Here is a 15,630-nt window from a genome sequence, read left to right as displayed (position 1 = left end):
TCTTGCTGTACATTCTTACTGTACATTCTTACTGTACATTCTTGCTGTACATTCTTGCTGTACATTCTTACTGTACATTCTTACTGTACATTCTTACTGTACATTGCTTGCTGTTTGCATAATGCCTGGGTTTTAACACCAGCCTGCCTGTGGAGGACAAGCACAGCAGATGCTCTTCCTGTCTGGACAGGAGAACACAAAGGAGGCACTGGTAAACCACAGTTTCTGCAAGTTTTCTGCACATTTCTCCAAGCGTATGCTGGAGAAACGTCTCTCCTGCCGCTCTACAGAGTGCTGTGCATCCCTCACAACTGCACAGCACTCTCACCCATCACCCTCTGATACAGAGGTGGCTCACCCCATGTACCTGTGCCAAGGGAGAGCGGCGGACGCACCCGGGAAAGTAGCCCACTCAGGAAGCCATTTTCACAGTCTTTCTCGTCCTCCTCTGCCTCTCCTTCTCCTCCTCCGAGAAAGAGGCAGAAGAGTCACCATTCCAAGCGATCGGACTCGGAGCAAATGGAGAAGCTCTGGGCAGCAGTTTCCCACCAAGGAACTGCCCTCGCAGAGTTGCTGTATGAACGTTCGGCACGCCTGCCCCGCCTGTCCTTTTTGGGGTCCCAGGGCGCTACGAGTGCAGATTGGCATCAGGATGACATGCTCTCTATCGTCTCCGCCTCTGAGGAGGTGGGCGAACAGAAACTGGCGCTTATGCCGTTGATCAAGAGCACCACTGCAATCTTGGAGGTGCCCTGGTCTACAAGGTGAGGCAAGGCAGTCAAACTTCAAACTTCAGTGACAAGCCTGCCACCTCTCCCGTATCCCCCCTCCCCTCAGTACACCCGGATTTTCTCTTTGAGATCCAGTCATCCTGGGATCACCCAGCTACAGCTCAGGCTGTTTCCCGGTCTATGGACACCCTTATAGTGTGCATGATGCGGAGAAGATGGGCCTGGCCCTTTCGGCCAGGCCCATCTTCTCCTGTCCAAGGATGCTATGTGCCTCAACAAGCAGTATAGGGTCTCCAAAGGTGATCCTTAAGCGTGCCTATTCAGTTAGTATGTTTGCCGCATAGCTGGGACACTTCAACAGCATTCTGGTAGCCTACCAGTCACATTAGCTGCTGCCCGTCTCTGACTACCACAGGCCATCACCACTACAGCTGGATGAGCTACGCCTGGTTAATAAAAATCTGCTCTGTTTGTCTAAGCTGAATGGGAAGGTGGTGGGTAGAAACCTGGCTGCACTGGTAGCCGCACACAGGCAGCTTTGGCTTTCCCAGACACAGCTGCCTGATGGGGACAAAGCACTGGGGCGTACCCGTGGGGGAGATGCTGCAGCACTCTCACCGTGCATGGGAATCCACAAAGGAGCTAGTGCACTTGCTTCCAAAAAAACGACACACCTCCAGTGCTTCCTGGTGCCCAAGCGCAATGGTGGACTCAGAACAATCCTCGACTTCAGGCAGGTCAACCTGTATGTGAGCCGAAGGAGGTTAAAAGTATTGACGATGCAACGGCTGTTGCAGTCATTCAGGCCAGGTGAGTGATTCACCACGGTAGACCTCGAAGACGCCTATTTCCACATCCCCATAAAACCGTCTCACATGAAGTATCTGCGGTTCGCCTTTCAGGGAACAGTGTACGAGTTCCGGGTCTTGCCGTTTGGCTTCTGTCTAGCTCCCCGTGCCTTTACGAAATGCATGGAAGCTATACTGGCCCCATTGAGACTCAAAGGTATCACAGTACTCAATTATTTGGACGGCTGGCTCATTTGTGCCCAGTCTCCAGCTCAGGCAGTTGCTCAGTGAACCAGGGATATGGTAATTACCAAATGTTTTCTTTTGATGCTTGCATTTTAAGTCTACAAAATTTTGTACAAAACCCATAGGAAAAACATTCTCAGTTGGTACATATCTCCTTTGCTTTGTATCTGTGTTGAACACTGCGTCTGAGTTATCTAGTCATTTGTTCTATGGTCAGTTAAATTGCGATGCACTTTCCAAATCAGATTTCAATTATGTTATAACCAGAATTGAAATTCTCAATATAGTGTAAAAAATATTAAGAATGATCATGCAGTTTCAGTTAACTTCATCTGTATTCAAGTCTACTGTCTTATCCTGTATTGCTCTAGGAAATCTTTGATTACTATATCAGAGAAATGAAGTCCCGAGATCCATTATCAGTTTAATTACACTACACTGATACAGCTCCAAACTAAAAGCTCTTGGTTAACCTGCATCTCTGATAGCAGATTATTAAGATGATAAGAATTGCATAAGTCTGTGAAAAAAAGCTGTTTCTGGTAGAGGTTTAATTATCTTTGGTTAATCCTATTAAACAGATTTAGTCTGCTTTATGAAACTTCAACGACAAAGCTGACATTGGAATTTATGCTTAAACTTTCACCCAAGAAAATGTTATTTGAAAAAAAAATAATAATACTTTTAAATAGAGGCTCAAGAGCTGCTGTGTTGATTCACAGATCACACAGAGCTCTTTTCCATTTGCCATTTTTTGAAACTGTCGTGCAAATTCTGGTGAGACGCTAAATAAGTGCAAGGTATTTTTGTCATTTGCAGCGAATATGTCATTTTTGTATCCGAATACATGTCAAAAATATTTGTTTGAATATTCACTTTATATATGTATATATATATATATATATATATATATATATATGGTTCCACATGTCATGGTCAGATTCATTGTATTCATAGCAATGAGAACGAATATGGTAGCTGCTGCTGTTAAAGGAAAAAGAGCAGAGGACATATGTCTAAATTAAACAGAAAGTATGGCCCTTTCATTAATCTACAGCTCAGTGTCAAGCCACTGTTTTTCATGTTCAGTGTAGTTAGTTACAAAGGGGGAAAAATGCATTGAATATCTGCTATAGTTCAGTTATCCTGCATTCAGCAAGTGATATCCTCAATTCTAGTGCATTATTTCAGCTGGTGTGAAATACCTATTGGTGGCTGACACATAATCCCCGTTTATCAGTTATCTTTTTTTTTTTTTTGTATTTGTATTAAATTTATTTGATAATTGTATTTCATATTTTAATGTTAGAGAAGGGAAATGTAAAAACACGCGCCAACAAGTGAAATTAACTGACCCAAAATAGCTAACCTACTGTAATAGCATTTTTCCCCCTATTGTGCACATGACATGTTTTAACTTTTTTGGGTTTTTTTCTCCTCTTACAGTGGTGATGATTCGGTTCTGACCTGTAGGAGAGACCCTTTGCATGTTCTTGAAGGAATCGTAACAGCAGTGCATGCAAATGTTGAGAACGGGTAAGCCACTACTTACTATAATTGCCAAGATGTTTTAAGTAATTAAGTATCCCAGAAAACAGTTGTTCACAGGTTTATGTTAGAAATAACCCAAGACAGGGTGTGTGGTAAGACAATTATTAACACACATCCTAGGTGCGTTGTGAGGCATGAGGCTGTACTGGAGTGAGTTATTTCACTTTTAAAATGTCTACATTTATTTTCTTAAAAATAGTTACACAAACTAGCTTTTTTAACACTAGAACCGCTGGATTTTCAAACTACCTAGAACCACCATGTGGGTCATTTTGACCCATACATTTTTAAACTGCTTCGTTATGAAAATGAAAGACATACTATCGGATACAACTCAAAAGTTTTATTCATGAACGTCGTATCTAACATTTGCATCGCAGAAACATCGTATTTTAATGGATAATTAAAAATAAAAGGCTTTATTTTCAAAATGAGTGCATATACAACATGACTACAAATAGAGAAAAAATATACATTTCAAAAGAAACAGGTATACGTACATACAAAACTGTAAAACCAAAATCATTGTTTCTAATACTACATAAAAAGAAACTAACACTACTTCCAGTATGAGGGCTGCATTGTACTCTATGGAGGAGTGTATGCGTCTGCCAGCTGACTGTGCCTGCATCCAGGAGCTGTGTTGTAAACACAGACGCAGTTCCATTTAACATTATTGTGTAAACTGGTACATACAAGCCTGTAAAACCGAAATATTTTTTTCTAAAAGTAATATAAAAAGCCCTACCTTTTATTGACCCTGGGAACAACAAGCAGCCCCGCTTCCTGTGATCTAAGTGCGATTTGGGAGATACGTGGTCAGTAGCTCCTGCAAATAGCTAGGTACTGCTCCATTCAAGGCTTTATAGGTCAATAATAAGATTTTAAAATAAATTCTATATTGAACAGGGAGCCAGTGCAAGGAGGCTAAAATAGGGGTGATATGCTCATATTTTTGGGTTTTAGTCAAAATTCTAGCAGCGGCATTCTGAACAAGCTGTAGGCGGGACACCGCATGTTTTGGGATGCCAGAGAGGAGTGCATTACAGTAATCAGTTCTTGAAGAAACAAAGGCATGTGTTAGTCTCTCTGTGTCAGATAAGGAGATAATAGATCTCAGTTTGGCTATGTTTTTCAAGTGATAGAAGGATACTTTAGAAACTTCCCTAATATGAGACTCAAATGATAAATCAGGATCAAAGAGAACCCCTACATTTTGTATTTCAGTTTTAGGATTTGATAAAAGACTTCTAGGGTCAAACTCATGCAATCTTACATTTTTTAATTGGTTATGGGAGCCTACAAACATAACCTCTGTTTTATCTGAATTCAACATTAGGAAGTTTTGAGACATCCAGCACTTGATGTCAGCAAGGCAAGCAGCAAATAACACCCCGACAGAAATATCACCAGGTTTTAAAGACAAATACAGCTGGGTGTCATCCGCATAGCAATGGAAGTTCACACCATGTTTCCTGACGATATCACCCAGTGGTAACATATATAATGAAAATAGCAAATGTGGAACACCGCAATCAATTTCGCGGATCGCGGTGCGATTTCGCGGAATGCACTCTGGGTTGCAACAAGCCTAACTAGCATTCATAAGAACAAATTCAAGTTTTTTAAACATTCCACAAGGTGGCGCAGTGAGATTTTTGAATACCTCTGCTTTGTTTATCTTGCTCAACCCTCTCTTAGGAAAAGCAAACCACTCGTTTTAGACAGTGACGTGCTTTGGCTATTAAAATCCTCAGCTAACATGGATACATTTGTTAAGAGCAAACATGTGCCTGGAGGCAAAAGCCACTTAGGAAATAAATAAAACAGCCGCTGGTCATGCTGAGGAATATCCGAGACTCTTGTATGAGGAAGGGGGTTAACTGTTTTGCAGACCATGCATGTCGTTTCTGAAGAAACTATCAGAGCCCTGTTTCCTCGACTTCAATGGGAAAGCAGGACTTTAAATACCTGACCACAGTCCTGAGGAATTGGAGAACATTTTTATTTATTTATTTATTTTTATTTCAGGTCAGTTTTATAGTTTTTAGGTGCAGTTAATCACTTTAAAAGTATTTTCTTTCCTCATAGCAGTAAAGGTTTAAAACTGGAAAACGCCAGTATTTATTTGATAATTTATTTTACTTTTCTACCTGCTGACAGTGGCCTCACAATTTAGTTTTTGGAATTAATAAAAGTTATTAAAGTTTCAATAAATGTTTTTGTGTATTCATTTGCTATTCTGTAATAAACTTTGAAAACAGCCCTATAAAAAAAAGAAATTAACAAAAAAACAGGTTGGTTTTAACTTTTAAAAGGCTACCACAGAATTCAAGAACTTCTGTTGCAGAAATCATGGACCTTTGCCGCAGAATTTGGAAAAATTTGCCGCGCTTTTCACGGGGGACTAAATAGAGACAAATTGATACCTATCAGATAGGTAAGATTGAAACCAGAATAAGACAAGGCCAGATAGTCCCACTAAGTATTTGAGCCGATTTAATAAGATGGAGTGGTCTGTGGTGTCAAAAGCAGCACTTAGATCAAGAAGAATTAGAACTGATGGAAAGCCCAAGTCAGAGCTTATCAGTAGGTCATTTACAACTTTGACAAGGGCTATCTCTGTACTATGTGCAGTACAAAATCCGGACTGACATTTTTCAGATACACCATTAGGAGTTAAAAAACTTTGTACTTGAAATGCAACAACCCTCTCTAAAACCTTGTCTAAGAATGGAAGATTGGAGATGGGCCTGTAGTTATTAATGAGTTTAGAATCCAAGTTGTGTTTCTTGAGCATTGGCTTTACTATAGCTACCTTAAGTGCTGAGGGAACAATACCAGAAGAAAGAGAACTATTTATAATTTTTAAAATGTGGGTAATAATAACTCAGAGAGCGTTTTTTTAATAAGTGTGTAGGAATGAGGTTAAGAGAACATGCTGTAGTTCTCATGTGCTGAATCAGAGCTGTCAGCTCTTGAAGGGTAATCAAAGAAAAGACCATAGTGGCATTAGAGGCACTAATAGGTAATACTGTGCAACAATAGCATCATTAAACCAAGGTGAACTTTTTTTTTTTTTAAAAAACACCCTCCGAATTTTGACTGGCGCTACAACATCTAAGATACCAGTCAATGAGGTGTAAATTCCACAGAAGTGGAGTCAGATTCTGTATCAACATGTAGGTTAAAATCACCCAGTAGAAGAATCCTATCATAATGGACTGTCAATGAAGATAGCAAGTCACTAAATTCAGCTAAAAATAATGGGTTTTGACTTAGGTGGTCGATAGATAATTATAATATGAACAGGTAGTGCACTATTTAGTGTTAATGTTAACAATTCAAAAGATGAATAACCTGGGACAGATGGGGAAGCCTCAATCAGGGAAACATTGTCATTAGGTCCAAGCCAAGTTTCAGTTAATGATGAAATATCAGTCCTGTAATCCTTAATAAAATCACTAATTAACTGAGCCTTATTAGACAGAGACCTGACATTAAATAAGCATAAACGTAGAACAGTCCTGTCTAGTGCAAGTGATTGAGCAGGGATAATATGAATTTGAGTAAGATTACTGTAACACACACCTCTATAACTACTCACTGGGAAGCGGGGGTGGCAGGAAGCTATAACCTCAATCTTGCATCTCTTTAGGTCCTATAACATACGTTTCATATTAGGCACATAAGTTGTTATCCTACCTGTCATTTCAGTTTGCTGTATGCATCTGAGTACAGCTTGCCGTATTCCAATCAAACTGACTATTTACAAGATTAAATATTTCTTTCTGATATATTCCCAGTTGCATTTCTGGAATAAAACAAAGGATTGCTGTCTCCCAGGTACATTGAGAAATAAAGCAACTGGGCTTTCACTGAGTTGGCATCTTGGTGCAATTGTACAAATCCACAATCATAGCAATCTCTGTCTCATAGTCAGTGTACAAACAAATAAAGGCTTGAAATAAAAAAAAAACATGTGTGCTAGGAGGAGGAGGCGTGTCTTGTTTGCTGCATTTACAAAATAAAATAGAATATCTTGCGTTATATTAAAATAAAATACATGTATTGTAATGCATGGGTCAAATTGACACACGTGGCGGTTCTAGGTAGAACTGTTTATAACTTTATCATTTTTGCGATTCTGGCTATCAAACGCATTCATGATATTTAATTCCTATATTAAGGAAAAGTCAAAAATGGACATACACATATGATTTACAATGGAAGAGTAATTAATATTTTAAATCCAAAATGGGTCAAATTGACCTGCATTTAACGACATTTAACCACGAGTACTTTCAAGAGTGATCTCATTGACATCTTTATGGATTTTGTTTGCTCATTAAATGACAGGGTCACTCCAGACCATTTTCATCTGTATTGATGACAAAACGACTTCTGTGTCAGGTTGCGCAGTCCTTCCCATCCGCAACAAGCAAAATAGAATTGTAAGTCGAACCAGACCTTGTTTAAAAGCCCAACAGCTGTGTCAGCAGAGAGAGGAGAGATTTGAATTGTGTTTAAATCTGTTTCTGAAATCGGAGGGTGGTGGTGGGATGCGAGGTTAATTGTGTAGTATATTAGTAAGATATGATTGGTGCATGGGTGCCGACTGTGTACAGCTGGGATTGGGTGGGAGTATAGTTAGTTGGGGATTGGGGGGCTAGCATGCTAATTAGGGAAAACCTTAGTTGACCAATGACCAAGTCCGGTTGGGCTATATTAGGGCTTTTTTTGTTTGAGGCTGGTTTTTTTTTAGTTTTTAGGGGTTCATAAAAGAGCAATAAACGGTACTTTTAAGTGCCTTTCAACCTCAAACATTGTTTGTATCATTTCACCGTCGCCGCCACTAAACTAACCTCCCGCTTGGAACCCACAGCACGCTCGGTGCTACAATACTATGAATTAAGCATAAATATGTCAAAGGTGTCATCCGGTCATGATTAGGTAATTTTGTGATAGATAGATAGAATTACAAATGCTGTAATAATGTGAACATGAGTCAATTAAGAAAACGATTTGTCTGTTTATGGTTAACCAATATCTTAAATATCTATATATTATCAAATTTTGTAATTCCTGAGTTTATTCTAAAATCTTCCTATCTTTAATGTACAGTACTGTGTCGTCATTATTATATGTATATATATGTATATATATATATATATATATATATATATATATATATATATATATATATATCTCAATCTCAAAGTCAGTGTAACAATAAGAAAAACTGCAGATGACTAGATGCCAAGTTCAGTCACATCCAGATTTATTTTGGGAGAAAATCCCAGCAAGTTTGTAACTAAACACACCAAAAAATAAAGAACCAGCATTAGTCTTCTTCTAGTGTCCCACAATCCACTGCATAAGAAAAGGTTACCTGATCCAAAGGAGATTTGTTTGGAGGGCTCATCTGCTTGTAAAAAAGAAATATTCAGTATGTGAAGGAGTTTTTTAAAAGCAGTGAGTAGTTGTTTCTTGATGAAAGAAATGCACAGTCCTTTTCCTCAGATATTAGTTTGGTTTATTCAATATATACAGTTTTAATTCCAGAAACAAAAAGAATGCTCAAAGCAAAACAGTACAGATCACATTTTCATATGCAAACTGCACGGTGCAAAACTTAAGTTCAAAACAAAACATAACAGAACAAAATAATATAATGCAATACTGTAGGTTTGATCCTCCAGGGCTTCTCGATCGACAAGTCTCCAATACTAGTCTTAATGAAAGAGAGAAGTGAGCTGAGCTGAGTGCACCTTGATTAAGTAGCCACTGACCTCAGCCCCCCCCCCCCCCCCCCCCTTCCTTCTCTTTGTGGGTTCAATCAACCTGGGCACCCTGTGGAGGGTCTCGTGTATCTGTCGTAAAGAAAACTGGTTCTGGCTCACACTGCCTAAGATGGTGTTGTCTTGGTGTGGCCCTTTGATCTTTTGTGCTTAACCTATGTTATCTCTTGAGCGCATTGGTTCTTCCAGCAATGTGCGATTGTGTTTATTCCAGCAGGCAGACGGTCGTCATCAGTGCAATTAAATGAAATCTTGCAATCTTGCATTTACCAGTTACTATACCTCCTCTGATAATCTCATTTTAAAACTAACAAACTTCTTTCCATGTTATTATTATTATTATTATTATTATTATTATTATTATTATTATTATTATTTATTTCTTAGCAGACACCCTTATCTGGGGTGACTTACAATTGTTACAAGATATCACATTATTTTTACATACAATGACATTATTTTGTACACATTATATATATATATATATATATATATATATATATATATATATATATATATATATATATATATATATATATATATATATATAAGCATACAATTACCCATTTATACAGTTGGGTTTTTACTGAAGCAATCTAGATAAAGTACCTTGCTCAAGGGTACAGCAGCAGTGTCCCCTACCTGGGATTGAATCCACGACCCTCCGGTCAGGAGTCTAGAGCCCTAACCACTACTCCACACTGCTGCCCTGTTATCCAACATACACCACTTTTAGAAATAAAGATGGGGGGGTCTTACTGCGATAGGGTCGGCCACGAGGTACCCCGAGCCACCTGATGTCCTCTGCTGGGTATGAACTCCGTATACACCCAAGTCTAAACTATCATGCTGTGGTCATTACAATATGTGTAAGTGTTTATCATGCATTGTAGTTATGTGTCTCTTGTGTTTCAAGCTACAAATATAATAAAATCAACCTTTATGTACAATTCCCCTCTCTCTATCCTTCTGCTCCTTTGCTCCTTCTGTGTGGATGGCCTTGCACATACTTCAATTCCGATCTATAGCTCTTGAGCAAACACTTCGAATAACAACACATCAATGAAGCTGACAAAAATGCAGCAGTCATCAGTACACATGTCCCTCTAAAGATCAGGTCCTACTAGCTATCCTCATACAGCCCCTTCATCGCTTCACTTCTCAGAAAGGTCTGTACCTTATTTTAACTAGTCCTGCCTCTGTTACATACTGATGCAAGTTTTACAAGCCTCCTATGAATCAATAATATTATTGATCACATGGGGCCTCACTCACAAGGCAATAAAACTATAGTTGAAAAGAGAGGAAGGAGTAAGCCTTTTGCCTATTTCCTTTCAAGTTTAAACTGTGGGAAAGGATGTTTAGACAGAGGTGCCATTTCCCTTAAAACACCTTTCAAGTTGTCATAAAATTTTGGGTCCACTAAGAACTTCCATGTCATCTGCCATCTGACTGCTTCACTTAATATTAAACCCAAATTGTCTTTATTAAAAGAGTCATTATTAAATACCTATTTACTATTGCATTGCAAGGATATTTTGTATTAAGTATACCATTTTACAAATCTTACATAATTCTGTTACATTATGCATTTTATTTACAGCTAACTAATTTATAGCTTTACTACTATGATGCACGGGACATTAATTGTAATATAGCACAATTAGTAAAAAATTACACATTTGTCTGTTCTATGTAATTGGTTGCAGTAGTTCTTAAACAGTCTCATTGGTCCACCACCAGCAGCTCTCACACGCTTTTCAGAAAGCCTGCATATTTCAGTACTATTAAAGCTTCAATGGCGTCTACTACTGCTTTAATTTCTGCAGCAGGGTTGGGGTCAATTCCTGTTTTTCAATACCTTTTTATAATCAATTCCCAATTCCCAAGTCCAATTCAAATTCCCATGAACCTTTAATCAGTTCCAACACATTGTAATTAGCAGTGTTCTGTTAAAATGAGCTTCTCACAGTGGCAACAAATTACTTCAATTGAAGTCGATGTTAGTCAATTACATTCAATGAAGGCCGTTGAACAATCACAACAATTATTGACCCCGACCCTGGCAATATTCACATATGCCCTCACTCTCATCTATGTTGCTCGTTCACGGGAAACGCACCAAATTTGAAAAACAAAAGTACATTACACGCTGCAATGGATTCCGCCCACCCATCTTCATCATCCTCAATAATATGTAAATGGCCGCGTTATTTATGGTCGTCTGTTTTCTATGATTTACATAACAAATAAGAAAGCTCATTGACTAACCTACAAAGTAAGTACGACCATAAAGAAAGCATTTTCTATTGAATTTTAAATATCATTTGTCATTTGTAATATAGTTATTTCGTGGTGTAATCAAACTGATGCAGGGTAAGGTAAAAGCCTTGTTTAAGTTTTTGACCGGGGTATGTGTGTAAGTATTTCACACTTGCATTTGGTTTCATTTTCAGGAATGTCCAATTCATAATATTCTGCTTTCAACAAACTATCAGAAATAAGTTTTCTTTTTTTTCTTTTCTTTTCTTTATTTATTTTTAATTAATCGGTTTACCAAGTTGTTGATTTTTAGAATTTCTTTCGTATTGGATTTAAATTTATTTTCAACTTTTTAGTTTGTGCTGCTATTAAGGTGTTTGTTTGTTTTTTGTAGGGGAAGTTTAGTTTCATCCGATGACCTCCTTGACTGGTTACGGCCCTTCTGTGGAAACGTGTCCCTTCCAGTGAAACCACGGATTGAGGTCCTGCAGATCCTGGAACAGGCCTTTCATCTGAGTGACGAAGACAGTAAACTACTTGTGTTCTTCAGGACCCAGGCAGTACTGAAAGCAATCTGGCCCCACAGACAGGTAATATGAATTAAGTGCGTTGTTAAACCACAACTTTAATTTGCGTCTATTCAAGAGCACTGCCAACAATAATTTGTCATACGTTCAGTTTACATATATGTGCATTTTTGTCGTATGAGCGGTGTGTGTGTGTCTGTACAAAACAGGATGCAGCACATGTAAAGTAACGTGTTTGTTGTGTAAAGTGTGTTCTATAACGCAGCCCTTCATAGAGATGTGCCCTGTCGTTAAAGCTATTACATGCCAAGTGTTTTTGGTCTTTCTTTTTTAAAGTCCTGAATGTTTTATTTTTTAAATCTATGCTGTTGATATGGACTCTTTGATGTTTGTTCAGTTCCAAACTGAAGTGCTGTGTTATCGTGGGCTTTTACAATTAAGTATCCAAATGAAACTGAATGGCAGGATTCCACTTTTCCTATAATATATAGTGCAGTGTTGTGCAGTGAAAGGCTATAAATCAGCCTGCTGGCTATAAAAATGTGAACATCAATGTGTAGAGTAATCAAAACCCAGCACAATGCATCTGCATGGTTTTTATGAAAGCTATCAAGCTTGGTTAAGTGGCATTAAGAGGATCTCTACAGATTTAAAAAAAAGACACAATCAGACGGGTAGATTGAACATTATAACAAGGAGTTTTCTGATCTCCTGGGTAAAACATGTGTTATATTAACCAGTAACCAATTTTATATTTAATTGTTTTTAATCAGATGTTGAATGTGTGCTGTGGTAATTAAAGCAGAATGTAATATATAGCCTAATTAGTACTTTACATTGATTTTGAGGCTTTATTTATTTTCAGTCAGTGAGACTAAAAATGTTAAGGCCCACATGTTAGGTCATATATTTCTTAAGTTATTATGTGGGGGGGTGGGATTAAACTTTGTTGTGACCAGCTTTCTCTGTTATTCTTTAAGTTGCATCTGTTTTGTAATATCATTTTATTTTCTTAGCAGAGTGGGTACTGTAGCAATTACGTTGCTTATTATATAAATTATTGCCCACAAGGTCTTGCTTTTCTCTTTTTTGAAATTAACATTAACAATACTATGAAGTTCCATTACTTGGATTTGTCTGAAAGCCATACTCAAAGTCTCTGGTAATCGTCTTAGTCAGACTTTGCGTACATCAAAGGGGCCTTAATATTTAATTACTCTCTAGGTGCTATAAGTACTAGTCCTACAAATCAATATGGCACTGGGAAACTGGCCAGCTCCTGCAAAATTAAATTGCCATTATACAGAGGCAGTCACCTACCTAACCACTAGATATTTGTCAATTTTCAGTTCTCTAATGATTATCTAGCAGAATTAAAAATTCAAAGGTCCTCGTTTTTTCAGAAACGTTTGTAAAATTTCACTACAAACCCATGAGGGACAGAATAAATGAACAGCTCGGGATGGCAAGGAAAACAGAAACTATGGCTACAAGTAGTGCACCTGTTAAACAGCTTGTTCTTTCATATATACAGTGTTTTATTCTAAATAAATATTTGTATTCACAGTACATGCTTTAGTATGTGTGTTTATTCGATATGCAAAATAATCCTCATACTTCAGCATGACAAGGGAGATAAGAAAAGATATCACAGATTATTTCTCACTTTTTAACCCACCCCCACTAAATCACTCGACATCAAGTGCCACACCTGGATAAAAGCAAATCTCATGCCAAGCATTCATTCCTCACCCCCAGTGTGAATCAGCTAATCAAATTCAATTGCATTACAGACTGTACTGTCCGTGTAAAGGACTGTTAACACATATTAGCAGTGCAGCAATATCCTACTATATGATAAGCAGTATCTATCCTAAATTGAGTAAACCACACATATTACGATATTTTAATATTGCAGAATGTATTTTATAAATAATAATAATAATAGTAATTAATAATAATAATAATAAGAAGAAGAAGAAGAAGAAGAAGAAGAAGAAGAAGAAGAAGAATATGTTGCTTGTTTATTGGGTTAGTGAACCCAATACAATCTCTTGCCTCTTTCTTCTATAGCCATGCAGCAGCTTGTACCCGATCCATAGTGATATGTCAAAATGTTATCCAAAGCTAGGACAAGGTGATAATCGCTGTGTTTTTCATCCATGTTTTTCATTTAGTGCACTAAAGATGGAAGTTAAAACATTTCCTAATTATTATGTTTCTACTAGATCTACAATAATGTTGTTACGCAATACGTAATAAAAACAAACATATGATATTACACAACTGAATACACTTGTCATAGCGTCAGAAATCATATGACCAATATTTTACTTCAAACTCTTGCTCCTGTAATAAATATATCTAAAAGTTGGGAAGCTAGTAATAAGCTACCGAAATACTTTTACCACAGTTACCTTCTACTCTCTGTGTATGGAGCCAGAAATTCCATCACTTTCTGACTGTTATTAAGTCCTGACTGCTTTTGGTTGCCCTGTGACGCGTCTTTCTCTGATATGTGTCTTGCAGGTTACGCCATTGTTTCTTTACTTCCTCGACTACAATTGAAATAAAAAGTATATGTGTGTTATAACCTATACTGCACAAAATCCATGTGTTTATGTATGCTATCAGTTCATAATTTCATGTTTTATAACACATAGTATTCAAGCCCAAGTCCACGGCAATGTCTTTCCATGTTTTCTTTTTTTTTTTTTTCAAAGTCTTTGTAATCTTCGTTGGATTTATCATAAATTAATTTTTGTTTGGTGACGCACACAATTACTTTTTATAGTTTGTTTAGGGAACAACAAGAAACTACGGGCAGGATTTTCATAAGCCAGTGTTATTGTATCGAACTCGTGGTATAGTAATGAGACCTACAGTGCCGTGAAAAAATATTTACCCCCTGTCTGATTTTCTGCATTTTTGCACATTTTTCACGTTGTATTTGGTCAGATTTTTTTGTGAGTTGTAGTAGTATATAGAGGGAGTCTGAGAGAAAAAATGACACCAAAGTTTGGTGCTTCTTTCATTTGTGTGGTGTGCAAGGTAATCAAACATGCAATCTTCAGGTGTGAAAGTTATTGCCCCCCCCCCCCCCCCTAGTTAACTCAACCCAATTAAAGGGATAATTAGGGTCAGCTGTTTGAGTACTTTGGTTAACAACCAGGCCTGATTTGGGCCAGCCCTGCCCAATATATATCTGACTAACTTTGGCCCTTACCATCAAAATGAAGTTGTCAGCACACAGGTTCTAGAGGCACATCATGCCACAAACAAAAGAAATTCCTGAAGACCTCCGGAAAAAAGCTGTTGATGCCTATCAGTCTGGAAAGGGTTACAAAGCCATTTCTAAGGCTCTGGGGCTCCACCGAACCACAGTCAGAGCCATATTGTCCAAATGGAGAAAGTTTAGGACAGTAGTGAATCTTCCCAGGAATGGCCGTCCTGCCAAAATCTCTCCAAGAGCAAGGCATAAAATTGTCCAGGAAGTCACAAAGAACCCTAGAACAACATCCAGGGACCTGCCGGCCTCTCTCGCCTCGGCTAAGGTTAGTGTTCATGACTCCACCATCAGAAAGACACTGGGCAAAAATGGGATTCATGGCAGAAGAACATGAATGCTCGTCTCAAGTTTGCAAAAAAGCACCTGGATAATCCTCAAGAGTTCTGGAACAATGTTCTATTTACAGATGAGTCAAAATTGGAACTTTTTGGCTGA

The 15,630-nt window shown here is 38.0% G+C and overlaps 1 protein-coding gene across 1 annotated transcript in view; it reads left to right on the top strand.

The window, feature by feature from the left end:
- nbas (NBAS subunit of NRZ tethering complex) overlaps positions 1-15,630 on the top strand; it is a 220,453-nt gene that overhangs the window by 158,854 nt on the left and 45,969 nt on the right. The window contains exons 47-48 of the mRNA XM_034004808.3: positions 3,212-3,301; positions 11,774-11,969. Coding sequence (XP_033860699.3) covers positions 3,212-3,301; positions 11,774-11,969 — 286 coding nt within the window. The remainder of the gene's footprint in view (positions 1-3,211; positions 3,302-11,773; positions 11,970-15,630) is intronic.

This window comes from Acipenser ruthenus, chromosome 5, assembly GCF_902713425.1.
Source record: "Acipenser ruthenus chromosome 5, fAciRut3.2 maternal haplotype, whole genome shotgun sequence".
In the NCBI taxonomy this organism is placed as follows: Eukaryota; Metazoa; Chordata; class Actinopteri; order Acipenseriformes; family Acipenseridae; genus Acipenser; species Acipenser ruthenus.
The sequence above is the reverse complement of the archived record's forward strand: the minus strand, read 5'-3'. Positions and strand labels throughout refer to the sequence as shown.